Here is a 24,109-nt window from a genome sequence, read left to right as displayed (position 1 = left end):
GAAGGTTGGAGAGGAAGCAGACGCAGTCAGTGTGCAAGGAGGACAGTCTACATGAAGAGTAGATGGGGTCACCACCCCTGGCGGATCATGAGAATGTGAGATTTCCCAGGTAACCCACAGCACCAAACTCATGACTCTCTGGCAATTTTGTTCCCTACTCACCTCTACCTTTCAATGCCTCCACGAAGGCAGTTGAAAAAAGACTAATTGGAATCAATCTGCACAAACCAGTATTTTTATGGGGAAATTAATGAGTAGAATTCAGTTAAAGTAGTGACGGGAGAAGAGCCTCTTAGATAAATGGATCCCTTAGCTAATTCACTTATTCTTTTTGATTGTTTACTCTTCAGTGGTCCAGGTGGAACCCTAACTAGAAGAGCGAGCTTGTTTTCCTCACCCTCACACTCCAAACCACTGGACCTAGGAGTTTTCACTGAAGTGCATGCCTGTTGCGATGAAAGGCACATCTGCATTCTCTTGGATGACATTATCCTTCCCTTTGGTTTCCTGTTTTCCATGTCATTCGTGCAACAGCCGGTAGATAAAGTATGAGAAGACTGCATACTTAGCTACATTTCTGTGTCGTCCTCCTTGTTTATATCTGGTGGTTAGCTTGCACGTTGCTTGGCAAATACTTTTTAAGCCCCTCGTGTCTATCTGCTCTTCTCCCATTTGGTGTATGTGCCTCCTGGGGGACCCCCATTATCAGACTTTGTGACTCTCTGGGCAGATGCCTGGATCAGGAGTATACACATGGGGTGTGGGGGAGGGAGGTGAGGCCCAGCACATGACAGTAACTGTCCGGGAAGAGACTCGGCTGGACAGTGAGGCAGTGAGCTCATACCCTTGGTGGCGATCAGCAGGGGGCCCCTCGCTACGTGGAGGGTTCAACCTCTTGCTTCTGTTTGGAAATGAGCTGCGCTTCCTTTAGAGACAGGTACACCTCTTCCTGAGGATCATAGTAGTAGAATTTTCGGATATAAGAGATCAGAGGTCTATGAAAAACAAAACAGGAATACACATGAAGTGTTATTTACAAAGACCATAAGCAAAAGACCCCCTTTGTTCAAGTCCTCCTTCTTCTTCAACCCCTATATGGCTGGGAATACACAAAAAAACCTCGGCCGACCTAAGAAACTTGCCACATTCTCACTTGTTATAGTTCTGTCTCCCTCCCTCTTACCACCTCCATTCCACTCCTCGTAGAGACTGCAGAAGGGAGTCTCACACACACACCTTCCTCCCTTCCAGCTGCCATGTGACGCTTCTAGAGTTAGGTGCTAAGACATGTGAGAAGTGAAAGGAGGATGCCTGTGAAGGGCACCAGGCTCCACCTGTGCCACCAGCGGACAGGCCTCACTCACATTTTTTTTTTTCTTTTAAAGATTTTTAAAAATTTATTTATTTGACAGAGATCACAAGTAGGCAGAAAGGCAGGCAGAGAGAGGAAGGGAAGCAGGCCCCCCGTTGAGCAGAGAGCCCGACGTGGGGCTCGATCCCAGGACCCTGGGATCAGGACCTGGGCTGAAGGCAGAGGCTTTAACCCACTGAGCCACCCAGGTGCCCCCTCACTCACATTTCTAACTACACCTTCATCCCTGCCCCGACCCGTAAGACCCCGTTGTACTTAGGCAGTGGGAGATCCGGGATGTGATCTATCCGGACGAGCTGTCGGATTCGGAATCTGCAAAGGTGCTGGAGGGATTTGACATTGCTGAATCTAGACACAGGATAGAGCAGCTGGACTGGAGTTGGTGGTAGTCCTTCAAGAATGAAAACCAAGACATATTCAGAAGGAACAATGCTGCTAACTACAATTCGTTTATGAAGCGAATCCAGGCAAGGGAAATAAGGCTTCTTTAGAGTTCTCATGTGCGTTCTGTAGGGTGCAAAAGCTCCCTTCCACAAAGAACTGATTTCCATTTGCTGAAGCATTACCACTGTATTTCACTCAAGGGACTCAATCCTCCTCTGCCAAGGGCCTCCCTAGCATCACTCTTCACAGCTGAGAGTCTCGCTCTTCAGAACAGCCCAGTGAAAACCGCCAAGCTAAAGACTTTACTTGGAGCCACGTGGCCAATCCCAGGCCTGAGGCTCTCTGTGAAGAGCAGGAATCAACGCACCCCTGCTAGGAGCGGGGGATACTTCGATGGCACATCTAACAGCATCCTGAAGGGGAGAACTCAGAAAGGCTTCTCAGAGGGGTCCCCAGCCAATTCCAACTAAGAGGCTGGTAAGCAGAAGGCAATGGCTGGGATCAAGGCTACAAGCCCATCACTCCTGCCATTTACTTCAACCCCCTATTCGCCTCCTCCCACCCCTTGTGCTCCTGAAATTTTAGGCTGGGTCCAGGAACAGGAAAAAAAAAAAAAAGATGATGCTTTTAAAAGAAAACCAACGATGGTAGCTTGGGGAGGCTGGAATTAGTACCTCTCAGTGCCAAAGTGCCCGCTGCCTGATGCCAACCAGGCCCGATGGGAGCCCCACCCCCTGCTTTCATCAGCATCAGCAGGTTTGGTGCTGTGAAATTCCAGCCCCACCCAGGGGTCAGTGCCACAGAATGGAGACATCCACAATGGCAAGGACACTGAAACTGGTCCAGGGGAACAAAGAATATTCTGGTTTCAATAAACAAAGGGGCTACAGAAGGTAAATAAGCAAACTGCTCTCAGAAAGAATCTGAGCTGCAAAATCTCTGAAAGAATTCTCTTCTCGGCCGCTGTCCTATTGAAAGAAATTCTGTGGACACAACTTGTTGGAAAATAACATATCTACTGTTTCAGGAGTTTAATTTCAAACATTTAAAAATTTTGCTTGAAGGGGTGAGAAGAAAAAAAATTAAAGCTTGCAGATTGTCTCCCAGAGCCTTTGCATGGTCACTGATAACAGACTTTCTAAAAAAGAAAAAAGTCAAAATATGTATTACACTGTTACTAAGCAAGCAAGTAGGATTGACTTTAACACATTTAAGTCATTCAGTCTTCAGAACTATATTTTGAGGCAGGTATCACAATTATCCCCATTTCACATATGAAGAAACTGAGGCCTATCAGGCTCAAAGAACTTGATCGCTGCACAGAACCCACAAAGCCGGCCTGCCATGAGCATCTGCTCTGTCTGAGGAAGAGCTGAGCCCACAGAACCTCAAAGGAGGGTTCTTCAGGCGTCTCCCCAGAGCATCTGCCCCTCTGCTGCCTGACGAGGGCGCTATCCAGAACATCCCCAGGACTTTGATTCATGACCAGCCTCTCTCAGGCCTCTCCTTGCTCTATCCCTTCAATTCTGGGGCTTGAAGCACTGTAGCCCTCTTCCACCCACATGAATGGTCCTCTCTGCTCTCTCTCTCTCTCTCTCTCTCACACACACACACACACACACACACACATATCACACATGGATTTCTCTCTTGAATATATTTAAACTCAAGTGGTTTTAAAATGGTATTGGGTTCAAAGGCCTCTGAATTTACCTTCTCTCTCCTATGTTTAAAAAGTATTCTTTAGTAAATTAAACTTGAGTAATTAAACTATGGCAAACAGAAAGCTTTTGGGGGGCGGGTTGTAATAATGCTAAATTCAACATGATGTTTCAAAAACAAAGGTAATTTATGTATCTAATTATTTATTCCCAAAGACACAGTACTATCAGACCTGTGCTTAAAGAGATCAGGGTAATAAGAAGCATAAAATTATCTGATAGTTTGCCTACTTGAATTTTAATGACCATATATACTTGCCTACTTAATTGTGTTACTTTTAGCCTTAGGTTCACAAATAGCAATTTGAAACCTGTTAATTCTCTGATATTCCCTGGGGTCAGCCTGACCACTTACTGTTTGCCCCAAACGCAGCAAACAGCTGGAGCTCTCACATCCAGAGCATGTTAGCGGAAGAGGATAGAAATGGAAATAAATGTGAGACGCACACCAGGACAGCAGAAAGGGAAAGGGTGAGGTGGACCGTGACCATCAGGAACCTTCCTCTGGTCCTTCATACCAGGGTTCCTGGGCACCAATCCAGTTTCTGGCCACTTCACTGTTTTTTCTTCCCCCAACAAACACCAGGTTAGGGGTGACAAATCTCTTCCCAAGTCTGAGCACTCCCACACACAGGTTATTCTGCCAAACCAAACTGTTCCCTGAAGACCAGAATTTTCCAGGCCAAAATGTCAATAGTGCAGAATTAAGAAACCCTGGGACACAGGGAAAACCTGTCACTGAACAAATAATTATAAGATTAATGATGGTTATGAGAGAGACCAATTTCCTTAATGTTGTGCGATACAAAGTGCAATGAAAAAACAAAAGGTATTGGGGTGCCTGGCTGGCTCAGTTGGTAGAGTGTGCAACTCCTAATCTCAGGGTTGTGAGTTTGAGCCCCATGTTGGGTGTAGAGCTTACTTAAAAATAAAATCTTAGGGTGCCTGGGTGGCTCAGTGGGTTGAGCCTCTGTCTTTGGCTCAGGTCATGATCTCAGGGTCCTGCAATCAAGCCCTGCATCGGGCTCTCTGCTCAGTGGGGAGCCTGCTTCCCCCTCTCTGCCTGCTGCTCTGTCTGCTTGTAATCTCTCTCTCTGTCGAATAAATAAACAAAATAAAAAATAAAATAAAATGAAAGCTTAAAAAGTTTTTTCTCTTTATGCACTTCACAGATGATGAAGGTCCTCCCAACTAAGAGAGCTAGACTCACTTTTGAGTTTTGGCTCAAACAGCATCAAGGGTTCTGTGCTAATCCAATCACAGTCTCTTTTTGAGACTGCTGCCTGGTGGACCAGACTCAGATGCAGACAATGACCTGTTTTGTTACGACCATGCTCCTCTATTAAAAAGAGATAAAGTGGAAACCAAGATTAGGTGCCATCATTCTTATTTTTACTAAGGGTCTCTCCCTTGATGCCACTTACTCCCATTTATTTCAATTCATTTCCTTCCTTCTGCTTCTGATTTGCCACCATCCAGAACTTTTCTGTTAGTCCTAGTTTTATGATTCCCATGATCCCTGGCATCTCTTTAACACCAGCCTGCAGGCCCTGTTAGTGCACCCCGCCCTAGTGCTGAGCTGGAAAGAAAACCTGACTTTGAACCCTGGCTCTGCAACTCACTGTACCTCAGTTGTTGCTGTTGCTGTTGTTGGTGTGTGTGCGTTTTAAGCAGGTTTCAGGCCCAGCATGGAGCCCAATGTGAGACTTGAACTCACAACCCTGAGATCAAGATCTGAGCTGAGATCAAGAGAAGGACATTTAACCGACTGAGCCACCCCGGTGCCCCACTGTACCTCAGTTTCTTAATCTGTATCAAAAAAATAGAAAGAAAGAAAAGAAAAGAAGAGAGACTGTAGTATCCCTTTAAAGGATTTTGTAAGGGTTAAATGAAATAACACCTGCCCTTGTAGGCATTGGTTATCATCATCCCAGAGTCTCAACAAACAGGCTCCTTTTAGAATCTACTGACTGGTGCAGGCTGAGGACGCTCAACCCAAATGCTAATCACTACCTCTTCTTCACGCCAAGTCCCTCACAGAATCAACCTCCCAGAATGCCTAGACTTTTGCGACAAGCAAAGGAGGACAGCAAACAATGGTAAAGGAGAATACTGGCTTTGCTTTTGCCTCAATCCTTCAAAGAGAGGTCACTTACGGTCTGGGAGCAAATACGAACTCTGCTTTGCCTTCTCAGCTTAATTACAGTTTTAAGTACAAACAGATATCCTCTCTGGAGCATTCCTAACAGGTCCTCAAAAGACATCCTCCACTAATAAACACACTGCTGACTTCCTTATGCAGTCTCCACAAATCTCCGCGAACTCAGGTTTCAATCTTCTTGCTGTTAGTCTTCCCCAGTTACAGACTGGCAGCAGATAAAGCACAGGCTTTGGAGTCAGTTGAGCCTGGGTTTGAACTCTTGACTTGAGCCCTGATCGGCTAAGTGCCCTCCCACTGGAGCCTCTCAGCCTCAGTTTCTTCACTGGCAAATGAAAATGGTCTTATCTATCAACAGACCAATCTATTAGCTAACTTTGGGTTGTTGTAAGAAATGCGAGCTGTTAATACCTGACAAAGTAACTGGCACAGGATACACAGTCAATAAACAGTAGCAACCGCTACAATTTCAAGCCCTTATCAATGTTAAAAATCTTGGTTAAAATTTCTGCAAACAGGGCACATCTGTAGAATGAAATGAGCTACAGCTGAGAGTCCAGGACCCTGCAAAGTCTCTCAAATACTCTACAGGTAGTTACACGCTCCAGATTCCAGAATCTTCTGAGACGATCTCCCTGGTTCACCCATAAACAGAGCTGCTTCCCCAGCCCTTGTCAATCATCCACCACCAACCGCCATGCCTTTTACTGAGTTCTACATGTGCTTTTGCCTTTTTCTTCCTACCTGTCCTCTCTTTGAGGCTATGAGATCTCTAAAGGTAGAAACGTGGCTTATTTTTGATACTGAGTTACAGAATAAATGTTTGTTAAATAAATAACCTCCAAAAGCCACAAATTTTAAAAATTACTAGTCAATTCCTATAAGAAAGGATTCTAATTTTTCCCTTTAACCAAGTCAACTGCACGAGTTCCAACTATGTTGACGGCGCTGAGGCAAATACAAAATGAAGTGAGAATTAATACAGTTCTCACCCTGTCATGCTTTATTTAAATCACCAAGATTATAAAGCGCATTCCTGTAACCTGGCTCAATTCTGTTACTGATGTTCTGCCTGGGGCTCCCCTGGAACTTCTTTTTAGAGCAGTTTCTTGGCACACAGTTTGTTTAAGAATCTTAATTTGATTCACTGGGAATGCATGAAGTTCTCATTTTAAGTTCTGTTTGTATCTTACAAATCCCTCAATTAATATGCTTGTCATTTTGCTTTTCCCCAACCTTAGAAAAGCAGACAGACTCCTCCAAACCACCCCCTCTCTCCCCTCCATAGAGATGATACAGACAGCTCCCTACTTCGTGGGCAGAAAGGCTATATAACCACACCAGTAAGGACGGGGGATGGGAACTGCCCAATGCTCCCAAATGGAGAGATGTCTTTATATTTGCCGCTGGCAGAGATAAAAGATACAAGAACTACCTAGTCTTTAATAACAAGTTTCCTACGAACAGACAAAATCCACAGCAGACGGCCACTGAATTCAGCCTCCCTGCCACTCACCATGGCCTTTCTAGTGAATACTCTTTTTCTGCCCTGTTCCCGTAGAAATAGCCTGAGCAAGTTCTCGCCTCTCTGCTTCACATGGAAGCGTGAGATGCCTAGATCAGGGACAAGGGACACCTCTGAATGTTAAATATTCACATGTTAAATATTCACAATGTTAAATATTCTCATCCATGCGGTCTGAGGAGCAGATTCCTTCTCAGTACGTCAAAGGATTAATGCTCAGGAGCAGGGACTTATCCACTTGGCTCCAGGAAGAGCGGCTGCCATAAGAGCCAGGAGAAACGACCTCAAGGGAGTGTGGCTCTTTCCGGGAGGCAGGGGGACACATGTTGATACTATACTGCATCATACCCAAGGAAGCTACATAATGTAACTCTAGCCTTACCTGGAACCCTGGATCTCAAGAAATAGAGGAACTTCCCATTCTTGGAGTGCATGATGGCTCTCTTGATGAACTCCACCACCGACTGACAACGATCCTCAAACTTGGGGTGACACCACAGGCTGAAAGTTCCTGCCATGGAAAATTAGGGAGAGATAAAGATGTAAAAACTTACTTTTAAAGTATCTGGGAAGCTCACTTGAACATTTTAACAATTTGCAATTCTGGGAGGGTCATTTGTGGGCAAGCAGTCAGACAGAGGTCCCTGAAGCTGCCTGTTCCCTCTGCTCCACAATGAATGGAAAGAAAGAAATCGTCTTTAATAAGACATTAGTATAAACACTAATCCTTAAATCATAGACCGTAAAAAAAGACTGCCACAGAAAAGGCCAATTGAAATGCCATCCCCTCAGGAAGGTCTGCGCTCAAGCATTCATAGAACAGTCAACCAAGAAAGGAAGAGTAGTTTTGCAAGTCTCACTCATTCATGTGTTAGGCACAAAACACCAAATTCTAGTCTTTTCTTCTTTAACTTCCAAAGCCACCCCCGGCCCTGGTATGTTGCAAAGATCCCACCCTAAACCCAAAAGCAAAAGGGAATATGAAACTCCCGTGACTAAAAACAAACCAAAAACTCAAGCACTAAGTGCAAAGGAATCACCCACAAAAAGGATGGAATCCAAGAGAACTACAGTTCTGAGTCTCTCTAGCTACTTTTACAGTATCACTTAAAAAGATGAAGACAAACGCTCCATTGCAAACTGGCAACTTAAAAACCCACAAGGCTTCCATTAAAAATTCCATTTATACAAGGAAGAAAAGCCCCTTTGAACAAAAAGTAACTGGAGCACCATGTGAATGTTCTCTCCTTACTGGCCTCTCGCCTATCAGGGACCTTAGAGGTCAGGCATTTCCTGTCTCATGGCCAAGCCGTTTATCATTTTCACAGACTTATAAAAATACTTCATTCTGGGGGCGCCTGGGTGGCTCAGTGGGTTAAAGCCTCTGCCTTCGGCTCAGGTCATGGTCCCAGGGGCCTGGGATCAAGCCCCACAACAGGACATCTGCTCAGCGGGGAGCCTGCTTCCTCCTCTCTCTCTCTCTCTCTGCCTGCCTCTCTACCTAATTGAGATCTCTGTCAAGTAAAAAAAAAAAAACAACAACAACAATAAAACTTCATTCTGAAATGCTTTACTTTGCAGGGTGTTTTTCTGCTGGTTTGATTTTGGCCTTTGGAAATAGCAGGAGAGCAGGCAACAGCCATCTAACCAGTTCTCAGGTCTGTGGACTGAAGGGCCTCTCTCTTCGTGCACCTTTAAGGCAGGGGTGGGGACGGAGGAAACCATGGACAGAGCTATGCTGGCGTAACACGCCACTTCCTGCCTCACAGGAGAAGCAAACCAAATAAATACAGCACAACACGACCGAGGGCAGAAAAGACACAGCGGGGGCCGAGAAGAGCCTGCAAGAGCAGGCTAACACAGCTCGTTTGAGGCTGATCCCTGAAACTCCCCTAAGTTCTCTCCATTTTTCAAGTTTGTGACACAGGCAGTTATTCGGACAAAGGATGTAGGAACCAGCCCGGCCACTGCTGACAGCATGAGTTTCTGGCCCACGTCAAACACAGAATGCCACGATGTAAAGTCAATCCAGACAGCAGGGTTGAACAAATCAGCTTCTAGACGTGACCACAGCATTCAGCACCAGCTGAGCACAGAGGAGGAGAGACCCCTAGGGAGGAAGGCAGATAGTCTAAAGCATGTTGATCCCACAAAGTCTCTGAGTTTTGATGGCTATTTCCTAAGAGACCACACAGGTGACCTGAAGAAATTATCACCATGACGTCTGGGAGGAGGAGCTGATGCGACTCTCAGGCAAAGAAATTCACTACAGGACGGTCGCAGGGTAATCACTAAATTCTCCTCTTTGTGTATAGGATTATAACAGAAGTCTCTCTCGACGTTAAGTCTAATTATGTTTTCTTTATTAGCTAGAGCTACAGCTACAGCTACAGCAATTACCTACATAGAGATGAAAGTTGAAGCGACATCATTCGTTAAGTCTAACTATGAACAGAGGCTGGGAGAATTTGTGGAATGGTCCTAGGTTATTTCTTCCTTCTATCAAGAGAGTTCTATGGACTTTGCTCTGTTTGACAATCTTGTTCAGGCTCTCCTCTTTTGGAGAGAAATGCTGAGAGTATTTTTCAAGAGAACCCTCACCTTCCTCCCTAGCCCTGCCAACATTCCTTCTAGGGCTGAAACCAGCACCCGTAACAACATTCAATGGAGCATGATGAGATTTTCCTCCCAATCCGTAGTTCCACTTCCATAAAACCTTCCCACACAAAGGCCAGACAGAAGTAGTGACCAGCAAAGGGGGAAGAAGGCTCTCCCCAAACGGCAGCACCTCTTACCTCTGTAGTGCTCCATTCTTGTGTGGTGAGTGATACCCTGTGACCGGAAACTGAGGCTCAGGATATAGCGAGGGTCAGAGCTGTCTCGTACCAGGAAAGAGCCGTCTGGCTTCCCTTTCAGCTTCATCTCTGCATCTTCCCAATTCATTGGTCCCCAGTACCAACCACACTATCAAAGACAAGAAGTGGTCAAGTACTTCACAGCATGGGGGTAACGGGTACGTTTTTCAGCACAATCTATTTTACTGCAGGAGAATCCCCACCCTCCCCCCACTTCCAAAACATTTCACTAGGTAAGGGCTGCTAACAGTGTCTTAACCATTAGCCACCAACAGCAGACTCATTCTTTTAGCCCTCCAAAGTATCAGAAGAATAAGCCTACAATCCCATTACCAAGGCCTACAAGGAAAAGAAGAGGGAACTGTGTCAGTTAATCTGTCAAAGTCAGCTTCCACTATGTAAACAGTTCTCCACGACCGTTCTTCACCACATTCAACTGTTTTTCTCCGGGATTCGATTTTCCAACGTCCCTTATGGAATTGATCATCGCAGCATACTGCTTTGGCACTGTAAATATCGAGGCAAGAGAACTACTCTTCCTCTAAAAATAAGAAAAGGAGAGCCCAGGACAGAAGATGGAGAGTGGGAGAGGAGGCCAGCCGCCAGTCTCCAGGCACCGCCTACCTTCTCCAACTCTCGAAGGCTGGCGGCAAAGCTGCTTGAGTCGGGCCGGTAGAGGGGACACTGGAGATGCTGGGGGGGCTGGCTGTGCAGGGATTCAGCTGCTCGGATGGGAGCCATCCGGGGAAATGCATCTGCCGGGCGAGAGAGGGACAGTCACTTGTTCACCCTCCCGGCTCCCAACCATGAGCAGACCCTCCCTCCCCCCCACAAACAGAGATGCTAACTGAAGAGGGGCAAGGCATCAGAAGCTAAGCTGGAAAGGGTGGAAGCCAAAGCAGTGGGAAGGAGCTGGATGGACTGTAACAAAAAGCTGTGTGGGCTCGTGTAAGCTGTGAAGGATGGGTGGGGGCGTCTGACCCCAAGAGCGGGGTGGGGGAGCTGCTCACTAACCTGACTAAGGTGACTACTTCAGGGGCTTCACCAGCCTAGAGCGATTCCAGCTTCTCCCACCTCGAGGTGAAGCGCCGGTAAAGCAGCCTTGGAAATAGTGACTCGCTTACTTGCCCAGGAAGGGGAACGATTTTGCCAGGCAAGTAGGAAAGAATGCCGATCTCATTCATTTTACTCCTTGGGTACTGGAGGCTGGCAAAGCAGGTGTGGGCTACTAAATGCTGGGTACTTATTTACAAGGCTGCAGTAAATACGGAAAGCTTAGAAACACCAGAGAACCTTGAAAACTTTAAACGTTCTCACCATTTGAAAATTAAGGCTGTCTCCTAAATGGTATCTACTCAGAGATTGCAAAGCAGTCTCAGCAGCAAAGAGGTGAAAAATTCAATAGTCTTTTATCCCTAACAAAAGTCAGATTCACCTCCACAGGGAAAATGGGTTAGAAAAACCAGTTCTTGGCCTCAATTCCAAGGAGTTCTGGCCCAGCCAAAGGGATAAGATTTAAGTGTTCTCGTTAGTCCGATTATTTCCATAAATAGACCTCTCCCATCCATCAACAGTCTATCACTTTGTACTCCCAACTTTTACAAGGCTTGCCTCTATACTAAGCTAACCTGGGGCATGGGGTGGAGGAGGCGGAGGTAGGGGGAAAGACTGCAGGGAAGACCCCATCGGAGCCACAAGGACAGATGTAGGCAGCGTCCCACTGATATCATCTAGAAGAGAGAACAGAAGCAAGAGGTTCAGAAATATGAGCACAGGTGAGTGAGGTGAAGCAGAGGTGAGGGAGAAGGATCATCAGGCTGCCCTCTGGAGCGAGATGGCCTGACCTTCCCCCTATCTTTCTGCACAGAGGGCAACAAGCATCTTAATCTGGTGTCCTTTGTTGAAAGCAGAAATGTAAGGATGTTCCGAAAGCAGTCTACTAGCTGTAGATTCAGGGCTGATCAACAGATGGACCGTAAATGTTACAGCATGCAGGTAAGAGACCCATTTAACTGCTTAGGGAGATGACAAGGGTGCCGAGAAAGGGACAGGGAATAGTTGGGTCATTATTAGAAACCCAGGAGCTTGTTGGCTCCTGGAAAAGAAAAACAGGTCCCTATAGCTCACCCCCTCCCACTAGGGCAAGGCAGCAGAGAGGGGCAGAGACTATACCTAGGAGGCTGAGGCTTCTTCTCGGAGGAGGAGGGGGAGTTGGAGGGTGTGGAGAGGTCAGGCCCCGCTGAGAGATGTCCACGTCCACAAGCGACACAGTTTCACCTGAGGGATTCATGGACCAAGCATGTTACGGAAGCACCTTGCCCGCAGCTGAGGCCAAAAGCAAAGGAAAGCGAAGGGCAAGCAAGGGAGGCTAGAGGTTCCCCAGCTCTCAAAAACCTCAAATCCTAATGCTTCCCAGAGCTGGAGTCACCCCCAAACACCTGGGAAAGTCAGTTTTAAATTCCTTCATTTCTTGGTCCTGTTAAAGGTCAAAGATTCTTTAGGATAGAAACATGGGATTGACAGTGGAAAGGCCAACTAATTGTGGTTGTGCCACTCATTATGTAACCTTCACAAGAGGTCTTTATTCAAATGGAACCCACACCATTTATGTTTACAGACAGGTGTACCAATTTCCGCCTTAGGGAGGAAGGTAAGCAGCTTGCAAGTCCAAATGGACATGGAAAGTAAGTGCCAGAAAAATGTAAGAACTGGATGGTAACTCAAATGCAAATAAAGTTCTCAAGGTGAGCCTCAACTTCTTCCCAAATGGCTTTCTACATCTAGATTTTCCAGAATATTCGCTCACAAGAGAAGCAACCACTTCGCATATCAACTGATTCCTAAGAGCTGAGGCTACAAAGGGCAAAGGTGCATTTACAATCCTACTAATGAACGACTTCCACAGTCAGCCAAATCAGGTAAGCTCCAGAGTAGCCTGATGGGGGACGGCACATGGTTTCTTCTACTTAGAGCCTATCATGCAGTTCCGTTCTCTGCCTTATACCCTCCATCTTGCCATCCAAGCTCATCTACCCTCTCTCTACCTCAGTCACCAGAGGGTAAAGGGTATTTCATAGCAAAGGTTGAGAGACAAGTTTTGGTAGGTCTGACCCACAGGGAGAAGACTCTTAAGATTTCTCTAATTTGGCCCTTAAGGTGTTATTTCCATCAACTTTTTCTCATTCAGGAGGCTGAATTAGCCCCTCGGCTAGAATTTTATTATTTCCCAGTTAAGAAAATTAGGTAACCAACATCTCTAAAAGGCCAAGAGTTGGGCTTTCAGAATCTAATACACAGTTTTTTTACAAAGGTCTGGAGCACTAATTAAGGTAAGCAGAAAAGTTCTGCAAGGGGCGCCCTGGCTGGCATAGTCAGTAGAGCATGTGGCTCTTGATCTCAGGGTCATGAGTTCGAGCCCCATGTAGGGCATAGAGCCTACTGAAAGAAAAAGAAACAAACAAGCAACGAGAGAGAGAGAGAGAGAGAGAGAGAGAGGGAGGCAGGGAAGAAGGGAGCAACAGAGAAAAAGGGAAAAAAAAGCTCTGCTAAAAGTCATCAGCAGCTCTGGGAAGCTGGACCCAGACTCATCACATAGCTTAGTAACTGAGAGCCTAGCAGCCCAGAGCAACGCCATGAGCCCAGACAAGTGCGTTTCCTGAAGGGTCAGAGGTCTGGACAATAGGTATAGCACCTATTTTTTAAGATTTTATTTATTTATTTATTTGCAAGAGAAAGCATGATGGGAGTAGGGGCAGAGGGAGAAGGAGAAGCAGACTCCCATCTGCACAGGGAGCTCAATGTGGGGCTTGAACTCAGGACCCTGAGATCATAACATGAGCTGAAGGCAGACGCTTAACTGACTAAGCCAGCCAGGCACCCCTAGGTATAGCACTCAAATAAAACATGTAATTACCCAAAAAAAAAAAAAAAAAAGATGTAATTCAAAAGAGCTAAGGCTGTCTGAAACAGGAACATCAAACCCAAAAGTACAAATGTGGGTGAGCGTTCCTTACTTTAGAGGAAACAATGATTAACGAGAAAGACATGCTGCCACAGGACAGGATTCTTTAATTCTGGACTTTGGGTAAGAACAGAGGCCTCCCTCTCCACCTGTGCCTATTACAGACACCAACTCAGTTGTTCGGACACCTCATGGCAGGCAGCCCATGTGGTAATGGGGGTCCCACAAGTCCGCTGAACGTCTTCTGTACATGTCCATTCCTAACTCATAATCCTTCCAGTCATCTTTTCGAGGGACACAATCTCCAAAGGACTTTGAAGTTCGGATTTTGGGGCTGGGCCACAAACAATGAGGAGTACTCCGTTCCTGAGACCAGAGGCAGTGTGCTAAAGACCTCCTCTGGCGCTTACTCAAGCAGGAGCTCCATATAGGACTGACATAAGGAAAAGGCTCCCTATCTGAACAAGCTCCCCATTAAGGAGAAGGCAGTCCCCAAAGTACATTCGACCACTTTCCCTACTTGAGCAACTGTGTTCCCTCCTGCAAGAGGAAAGACTTAAATTAGACACAACGAAGAACTCCAACAGCTGCAAGAACTCCTGGCCCCCAAATGGGTAAGCCAAGAGTTCACGTAATACCCTGTGCCCAGAGTCTTTAAAAATAGACCAGATGATCGCGGATCATGTTGATTAGATCATTCACGAACTCCCCTGGAAGCAGGAACAGGAACTGCATGACTTCTAGAGAGTCCTTTATGCACTGTTAGCCTATAAATTTGTAATTCCTACTTTTAATTTATATTGATAACCCTGAACGGAGCACTGCGTACCTGCCAGTACCACCTAATTACCAGCAAGCAGTCTCTACCTCCAACTATAAAGCCTCCAAAGTCAAGAACACATTCCACACCATAAAAATAGCCTCTCCCCAACCCCAGTGGACATGGAATGAAGGAAGTGACTGCAGGCCCGCCGGAAGCTTGCTCTGTAAGGCATCTGTAAGCGCCCCCTGACAGGTCTTAGAACACTCCCGCTTTCAGAGGTCAGAAGAAAAAGAGAGCTGTCACCCTTACCTGTGAACAGGGGGCTGAAGGAGACCGGAGAAAAGGCACTTTGAGTTCTTGTCAACCTGGGTTTCCTATGGGGTGAGAGAGCACACAGAGAATGTAACGGAGGACGGGGGGATGAGCACATTCGCGTTTAAGTCACTATGACACTCAAGTCTAGATGCACTGAAAAACCAAACAAATCCCAGTCACTGTCAACAACATTTCTGTAATAAAGCCTAAAATGTAAAGGGGGAGAATGAAATAATTCAGGCAATTTCTTAAATAAATTTCACTCTGAAGTTCAGCCTACAAAGCAATGAGAAATTCCTTTAGATCTCCACACCCAGCATAATGGAAGAGTAAAACACCTTGAGTGGTAATTAGCAAGTCCATTTCTAGAGGAAGGTAGGCAGATGCAAGGCTGATTTTCATAAGGGAGCCAAGACAATGGCTCTTGACCTGAGCAGGTGCCATTTTGGAGCAAACGCTTTCCCTACGGCCCTGCCCCAAGGTGTAGAAGGTCCCAAAGGGAACCAGGGAGTAGATTTGGACTTGAGAATGGCACAAGAAGCACAGGCAATGTTAAACCACTAAGATCCCCAATTTCTAACAAATGCCCCCGAGCCATAGAGCAAAGCTATCAGCTTACATGGGGGACTCCCTCAGGTTAAGGGCTCTGCCTGGCTCCCAAAGAAAATGGCCCTTCCCCTCTCTGAGTAGCCAGTCACACAGCTCTCCCCATGCCTTCTTGATGCTGCTCCAGGGAGCCAGCTGGAAAACCCAGATCTCCTGTGAAAAGATACACCACAGGTAACTTCACCTTGTACCAATTGCAACTGGCTTTTCAGTGAGAAATGAAAGAAATCCAAAAGACTCTGACAAAGACTTTCTGGCCAGAAATGTGCTAAGTTCAAAAACCTTACCTCAGGATGACTGAATTGACTACAAGGTAAAGAATTTGCAGAAGTGATAAAAATATGCTATATCTGGACTATGGCAGAGCTTATATGACTGTATAGGCTTGCCAAAATTAATAGAGCTAGACTCCTAAAAAAAGGGGGGAATTTTAGGTGGTCATAAATTATGCCTCAATAAACCAGACTTACAAAAAAGAAAAGAAAAAAAACCCCACGAATTGAGTGCCTGACTCTAGGTCTTATACCCGGCTCAACTTCCAAAATTACTCTCACCCAAGGACCAAATAAAACTTCAAATGCACCAACAGAGAAGCCGCATAGAAAATCCGAAATGAAACCCTATTTAAATTATTTGACTTTATCTTTACACATTTGTTTTAACACAGATGTCTAAGCTTCTCAAGACTCCCTTCAAACAAAATTCCAAAACCATACTGCGAAGACCTTACTCAGAAACAGCCAAGATGCTGGATTCCTACCTCACGCTCCCTCTGCAACTTCTTCCACACTAAGACTTCTCATCTAACCATGGCGCCGCCTATGCCTGCCCCACCCGAGGGGCACACAGGAGAGACATGGCCGTGTCAAAACAAGACACAACCACAGAGCCCTCTGTTTATATAAGTTGCCCATGACAGTCTGCAGCTTAGTTCCAATGCTCCAGAGGGCTGGGATGGAAAGTTAATTCTGCTGGACATGAACTTTAAGACTGAAGGGCTTCCAAGCTGATTTTTATTTGATAACTTGTGGGTACAACATGAAACCCAGCAAGCAGAAACCCAAAGCACTGGCCTCTCAAAGGGTTCACACCTCAGCCACTTGGCCGTTTGCCTCTTTTCAAAGGAAGCTGCATTACTCTGCCATCTGCCCATGCTGGGGACGAGTCTCTTCAGTGCCAAGCACTGAAGAACGGCAGTACCCAAATGCACACATCTTGCGGGGGCCTTCTCACTGCGGCTCATCTTCTCCCCCACCCCCGGCATTTTGCAGAAGAAAATCATAGTTTCTAGGATCTAGAGAAAGAAATACATCAGAATCTGAACATGGGCAGAGCCATTTGAGAACACTGGCATGGCTTTTTCTGGCAAATAAGGGGGCCTTGGGGCGGGAAGCTTGAAGAGGTAGAAGGTCTAGGGGGCTTACAGGCTAATAATAAAAACAAGTGCTTCCTTCCCTCTTCCAGTAGACGCTAACTAAAAATCCTAAGCAGTTTCTGTCTCAAGGATCCTGAGAGCATTCTAATGGCAGTCATTCATGAAAAGACCAATCCAGACAACTATAAAAAACAAAGCAAGGGAACGATTAACATAAAATTGAGGATGGTGGTTACGTGGGGGAGGGAAGAGATGTAATCAGGAAGCAACACACAGGGGTCTTCAAAGATACTGATAACATTCTATTTGCTAAGCTTAGTGGTGGGTACCCAAGTATGCAATTCATTATTATTATAGTACATACACTTTATGTATCTCCTTTTGTAGATCTGAAGCATTTAAAATGATAAAAGCCCATCTAAGCTGGATGTGCCGTTTTGGGAAAGGAACATGAATGATTCAGATCCAGTAACATCTTTAACTAACCCTTCCATACTACATTCCCATGTTATTTTATTCCTCCCCAGATCACCCTCATCACCCTGACAAGTATTAGGGTGCAGAGTTAAGTCATTTTAACTCTGCCAGTAGGCCACTTGCATCTTAGTAGTAGAAAGACTTGAGCGGTAGGGTGGGGGAGGATCTGGTGGGCTGTATCTCACATGGCAGAAAAGGACAGGAGCAGCAGAAGATCTGAGGCAAAGGTCTTCTTTGGGGCTAGCAGTCCTTTGTGTCAGCTACACACTGCTGGTGCTACAGATGACAAAGAGAATGCCTCTGTCCACTTCCACTCTGCAAATTACCGACTGGACGGCAACAGATCCGTGGGAGAAAATGGGCCGTCAACACATTGATAAAACCATTGGCCACTTTTCAAATTCCTTGAAACCTAAAATATAAACCACAAAATAATGATGTCCTCACTCTCCCTTGTCCACAAACTCCATCTACTGATGTCCTAAGACTTAAACATGTCCTTTTCTACAGTAACTCCCTAACTCGGATGTCCAAATGCCAGGTTTGATGGCCACAATTTACCTCTGCGCCTGCTACAGCACACAGTGCCAAGTCAGCCAGCCCGTGCCATTTCAACACGTCATAAGCCAGTGTCTGTTCATGTGCTGCAGGCACAAAAACCATGTGTTCATTTGTAGTTCCAATACACAGACATCTGTGCAGCAAGGTCAGATCCAAAACTCCATCATACACCAACTGAAGAACCTATGGTGGGAACTTCCGGGGAAAAGCCAAGAGACGTGGTCCAAGGTCTAAAACCTTGGAATGATTTTAGCAGGAAAAATGTGAAGGAGTGAAAGACACAGGCTCAATGGACAAAGAATTCTGAACTTAGGTTGCTCACTCCAAAAGATGCCAACCACAACCACTTTGTGGCGTAAGAGTTAAAAAGATCCATGGAGTATGGACCTAAAACCCAAGCCCAAAGTCAGAACTTCCTCAACACACACCATAGAATCATCTTGCTCTCGCCACGTCAGACTATTCTCAAAAACACTCCCTTAGACCTAAAGACCCGAGGAAACAGAAAAGGCTCTCTCATGTCTGCCGGGTCTGTCCATGACAGCAGGGCCCCAGACTAATGCCAAGGCAGCCTGCCTCTTTCCAGAATTCTATCTTTTTTCCAAACAAATAGATAGGAAACCACTACAGAACTATTCTCCATTTTCCCACCTCACAATTACGAAGACTGCCAGGAATAATCTCAACTGTTAACTCCGAAAAAACAAACCTTGAGAAATGAACAAGGTACCCATTTCCGACCATGTGTGTACTATGCGATGATTTTAAAAGGTTAGATCAAATGCCATTTCTCAGCAAATACAAAGGAAGACAATCAGCTCAACATATGTGAAAAAGACAAGGGAACTTCACTGGTTTTCCTGAAATAGCAATTCTATATCACACCGAGGCCCACAGGCATCAAGCCCAGCTCTTTGAATTCCAACATATGTGTGTTACAAGGCCTAGCCCAGTTCTCCAGAAGAGAAACCTGATTAGTCGGTGGCCCACTTCTTCCTTCACTTGGAAAGGGTTCTCTAAGCTATCACACACAAGACTTAAGACTTGGTATATCCAGGCAGGTCCATTTCCCAGACTCTAAAGCATCTGAAAGGAAGTAAAGGTTTGCTTCATGCTAAAACATGGAAACTATCAAGCCTTATAATATGACGGCAGGAGGTACTTTCCAGTGATAGCTGTGGGAAAGGTAGATGTGGAGAAGGGCAGAGAGAACCATACCCAGAGGTTACTGAAAAGCCCCAAATTATACAGCAAAGACTGCAGAGACCCGTAATTAATTCCAAACAACAATAAGGCGGGAGGCCATATACCTTCTGGCAAAAGACTGACATTTCTCACAGCCTCCAGGCCCCTACCAATCAAAACAAGAGAAAAACCTAAAATTCCAAACTCATCCTTCCTCCCAACGGGGTGCACTTAGGAGGTGCAGATCCATAGAAATCACAACTACCCTGGCCAGACTTACCAAGTTTCTCACAGCTGCGAGGCTGCCAACAAGACTGGCACATCGTAAGCTGTGGAAAAGCTAACAAGCAAATCTAGCAGCACCAAATCCTAAGCATTAAAAAAGAAATACCAGTTCAATCTTATTACTTCTCCTCCAAGAACACAAAATATTCCATCTCAATTTCTCTTGTCTTCACTCTATTTCTACAAGGACAGGAACAAGACGAGAATCACTCCCATTTTACAGAAGGGAAAAAAAAAAAAAGCATGAAGAAGACAAAATTGGCCTACATTCCACAGACGCTGGAGTTGTAAGCAGAACCTAGATGTTCACGTTCTCTGTGCAACATGCTGCCTCCTAATAGCAGTCAACCAAACGTTCATACACAAATACCTAGCTCTTCTCCAATTCATCAGAGAAAGCCCTTGGACCAAAAAATGTAATTCTCCAGTGCCCTGAACTAAGCTTCTTTGCAGAGCTACATCCCAATTTGCTCTGCAGCAGAAATCTGTATTGTGCTTAGTGTGAGGGTTGGTAACAGAGCCGCCAATGACCATTAAATTCTGCTTCCAAAGGCAAAAAACCGTATAATGTTATATGCCTTTTCCTCTTCCTAATCTATTAGACGTAGCAGCTAATTTCACGCCACACCTCGTATCTGGCGTCTCTGGAATCTTAGACCAAGTCCTGGTCAATATGGAACAAAGACAAGACGGACCACAAGAAAATTAGCAGTCTATCCTATGTCATTACCCACAGCTTCAATCCTGCCCTCCCCCTCCTCTGATGAACATTTCCTATACTGGGAAGTAGAGCATCCAATGCAGAGCCTACAACAAAAGGAAGTCACACAGTTTTTAAGACCTGAGCTCCCAGCGTAAGTTCACTTGGGAAGCAAAGGCAGAAACATAGGTCCGTTTCAGTCAGCAACCTACTGACTTCTTCAGGGAATTTGGGTTGGGTCTGATCCCCAAGATGATGTTCTGGCCCAGCTGTTCAGAAAGGGCAGCAAAGTCAAAACTGACCCCATACTTTCCTCTTGGGAGCACGCAAACTCCCCTGAAAGGTGAAGTCCAAGGATAAGTGGTTCCCAGTGGAGGTCACACTTCAGGGTCATGTGGGAAGCTTTGTAGAAATTCAAACTCTTGGGCCCTCAGACACACTGATCTCTTCCCAAAGCTCCCCACGTGATTCTGATACACAGTAAAGTTCTCAAATCTATTGGTCTACCCATTCTTCAGCCTTGGGTTGTGGTTGCCAGTGTGTCTCAAGAATCCATCGTATGAGCTGCACCAAAACCAATTCCAATCTTTGTTCAGAACCCATTCAGCAGTGCAAACCACCAAGGCAGTTACCACAAGGGAAGTCTCACTTCTTGACACACAAGTTGACAGCTTTTAAACTAGTATACAGACCTAACAATGCATGCCAGAGTGCCGTCCACCCTCCAGAAACGCAGAGAAAAAAAATGATCTCTAAGTTTGGAATTTTCATCAACTGGCCTAGAACCCACGCACCTATGTCTATACCTCACCCTTAGCACACTCACACCGGCTTGAGAGCAAACTATTTTCTATTCTCAGAGTCGGTGGTCAGCACAGGCTTGAGATACCAAGTTTATCTAAGAAACCAACCAGGAAAATATTAACATTTTGAATAGAGACGCCCAAACAATTGCTGGCCTACAGCCGCACAAGTGTGTCACATAATTTGTAGGCATGAGCATGGCAGGGGTGGGGAACACAGAGAGAATAATAAGCAAAATGGTTACAGGACCAACTTTTTGCCCCTAAGACCAAACATTTCCAGCAACCTCCTTACCAGAAGTAATGGTAAACCGACACCTTGGAAAACTTTATAAAAGCCAGACCAGGGTGGGGGTGGGAGGATGGTTTCAAATCCTCTCCCAACTGGGGGGCTGCTAACCAGCTGAGAAATGTCGCCGGACTGAACTAAGAGTAAAAACTGTTCCCCCAAATAGCTCTGACCTAATGGGCGAAGTCACCACCTTTAGGCCTATGTCTCTATGCATCCCTATGAAAAGCACAGCCTAAGAATCGTCAGAATAAAAGGGATATGAAAGAAGAAAAGGAAGTTTTGTCAGTCAGCCCCCCGGCCAGTCTCACCTCCCCGCGTCCAGCTCCCGGCCCGCAGAGCCTCCCATGTCTGTCAGGCTCGCAGCAGAAGCAGCCAGCTCTCCAGAAGGCCTCTTGCCGGCCCCATCCCCGCCGCCGGAGCCGCCGTTGCAGCTCTTCGTGCGAAAGAGGCGACTGAGGCGGATTTTGAGGGAGCCCTTCCGAGAAGGGCCCGCCAGTGGCCGGAGGGGCCCGGGAGGAGGCGGGGGCGGGGGCGGTTGCTGCGGCTCCCCTCTACCCAAGCGCCCTGGGGGGACCAAGTCCTGCATGGGGAAGGGCACCGGGGGTAATTCGGGACCCGGGGGCTGCAGCAGAAGCCGGCCGCCCCCTCCTCCTCCGCGGCCCGGGCTGCTGAGCTCCTCTTCCGAGCAGCTGTTCGTCTCCAGGCTCTCGGCCTCCGACTCCAAGCCCTCCAGGACCAACAGCGCGTCGCTTGTTTCCGTGGGGTCCTCCCCGGCCTGCGGGGCGGCAGCAGGCGGCTGGGGCTGCGGAGGCGGCGGCTGCGGGGGGCACGGGCACGGGCACGGGCAGCAACCCCCACCGACCGTCTTGACCCCCGGCCCCGCCGGCTGCCCGAGCCCCAGAGCCGCCAACTGCGCCTCCAGTCCAGCCGCCGGGCCCCAGGTCCGCTCGAGCGCCAACCCCGGCGGCAGGGCCTTGGGGTCCAGGGCACAGCGGTGCCGGGGACACAGCAGTTCCGAGGGTCCCGGCTCCGGGGCCGCCTCCGCGTCCTCTTCCTCTGGCGGCCGACCCACGTTGCGGAACACCATCAGCTGCGGCGGCCGGGAGCCCCGCGGGCCGGGCCGCGCGAGGAAGGGTGGCGGCGGGGGACCATGGCCCGGGGGCGGCGGCGGCGGGCCTGGCTCGGAGACCGCCTCTCCATAGCCGAGCAGGCGGCTCAGGACGCGGTACGAAGCGGCGGCCGCCGCCGCCTCGCCGTCCCGGAGCTCGGCCCCCTGCATCGGGGAGAGGGAGGGAGGGCGGGCGGCTGGGAGCCGGGCTGGGGTGGGGACTAGGCCGGGCCCCGCTGGAGCCCCGCCCGCCGCGGCCCCCGGAGCGACAGCGCTAACGGCCGCCGCGGCCTCTGCCTCATAGAGGGGGGCGGGGGGCGCGCGGAGCCCAGCGCGAGCCCAGGCCGCGCGCCGCCGCCGCCGCCGCCGAGGACCGCCCCCGGATGGCGTCACTTCCGGGAGGCTGTAACCACGCCCCCTCCCCAGGGCGTGCTCGCGCTGTCCTCCGCGGAGCATGACGTCTAGTGCAGCCTGGGCCGCTATTGGCGGTGGGCTGCTTCTCGCCTGGCAGTTGGTCCCCTGCCCCGACCCTCGCTTTTCACTTCCCGGGCGCTGAGGCCGAAGCCGCCCCTCCCCGGTGCGGTGGGGAGCGGCCCTGAAAAGCCTGGTTTGGTCCTGGCCGAGAGCGCCTGGCCTTGGGGGAGTATCTGTGATGTCCCGCCTGTGCCGCCTTTGATGTGTGACCTTGGCCAAGTCATTTCTTCATTGACTAAGCATATCCCCGCTGGCATCCAGTAAATGTCTGTGGAATGACACATGAATAATGTGTGTTCTAGAGCCAGCGGTGTGCTGATGAATGTTGGACAGCTGGCTCTCTGTGGGCAGGGGGCATTGTATGCATATATATATATGGGTACATAAGTTTATCATGAATTTTACTGATGTAAAGGATGTATAGTACACAATTTACAAATGATAACAATAGTATACAGTTGCAAATTCTATATAACCAATTGATTCTCAAGAATCCTTTCATTGGTTTTGGTCAAACTCTTGTATCGGTAGCCAACCTAAGGTTTCAACTAATGGAGGAATTGCAGCATGAATGTTGGTTGATGTTTTCCTCAATGTCAGTGTAAGAGGAAAGTGAAAAAAATAAAGACAGTCTTAACTGTCAATTATGGGAGTGACTTCCTTGCTGAATCAAAATGGTTTTCAAATACTGAAAGAAAATTTCCTTAATTTGGGGGGCGCCTGGGTGGCTCAGTTGGTTAAGCGTCTGCCTTCAGCTCAGGTTATGATACCCATGTCCTGGGATGGAGCCCACCTTGGGGCTCTTTGCTGGGCAGGTAGTCTGTTTCTCCCTATCCCTCTCCTGCCCCCTCCCCCACTTGTGTCCTCTCTCTCCCTCCCTCCCTCTCTCTCTCTCAAGTAAATGAATAAAATCTTTAAAAAAAGAATGTTTCCTTAATTTTTGTACTATTCATGGTGTAATGGCTACAGGCATAACACATTAAATTTAAATCTGAATTACTAATTTTTCCTTCATCACTTTTTAAAATATAGATAATCAACAAAACAATAAATCAAGGCCCTGATTTGTAGCATTTGCTGATATCCATTGTGTAAATACTCCCAGCATGGCTGATTTCAATCTTCAGAACACAGAGTTACTGAACACAGAGTTAGAAAGAGATGAACAGTAGGATACCCTTATGTAATA

At 47.2% G+C, this 24,109-nt stretch overlaps 1 protein-coding gene across 1 annotated transcript; it reads right to left on the bottom strand.

The window, feature by feature from the left end:
- Nucleotides 1-874: 874 nt before the first annotated feature.
- SOCS7 (suppressor of cytokine signaling 7) lies at nucleotides 875-22,632 on the bottom strand (the record flags this gene model as incomplete). The annotated part of the gene is made up of 9 exons (XM_080826793.1): nucleotides 21,647-22,632; nucleotides 15,049-15,113; nucleotides 12,188-12,292; nucleotides 11,644-11,745; nucleotides 10,640-10,770; nucleotides 9,956-10,124; nucleotides 7,543-7,671; nucleotides 1,628-1,763; nucleotides 875-995 (listed from the first exon to the last, which is right to left on the bottom strand). The coding sequence occupies exons 1-9, from the start codon at nucleotides 22,615-22,617 to the stop codon at nucleotides 875-877; spliced, it is 1,929 nt and encodes a 642-aa protein (XP_080682919.1). The 5' UTR covers nucleotides 22,618-22,632.
- Between the last annotated feature and the right edge of the window lie 1,477 nt (nucleotides 22,633-24,109).

The sequence above is a fragment of the Martes martes genome, assembly GCF_963455335.1.
Source record: "Martes martes genome assembly, chromosome: 16".
In the NCBI taxonomy this organism is placed as follows: domain Eukaryota; kingdom Metazoa; phylum Chordata; class Mammalia; order Carnivora; family Mustelidae; genus Martes; species Martes martes.
This window is presented reverse-complemented; position numbering and strand designations above follow the sequence as displayed.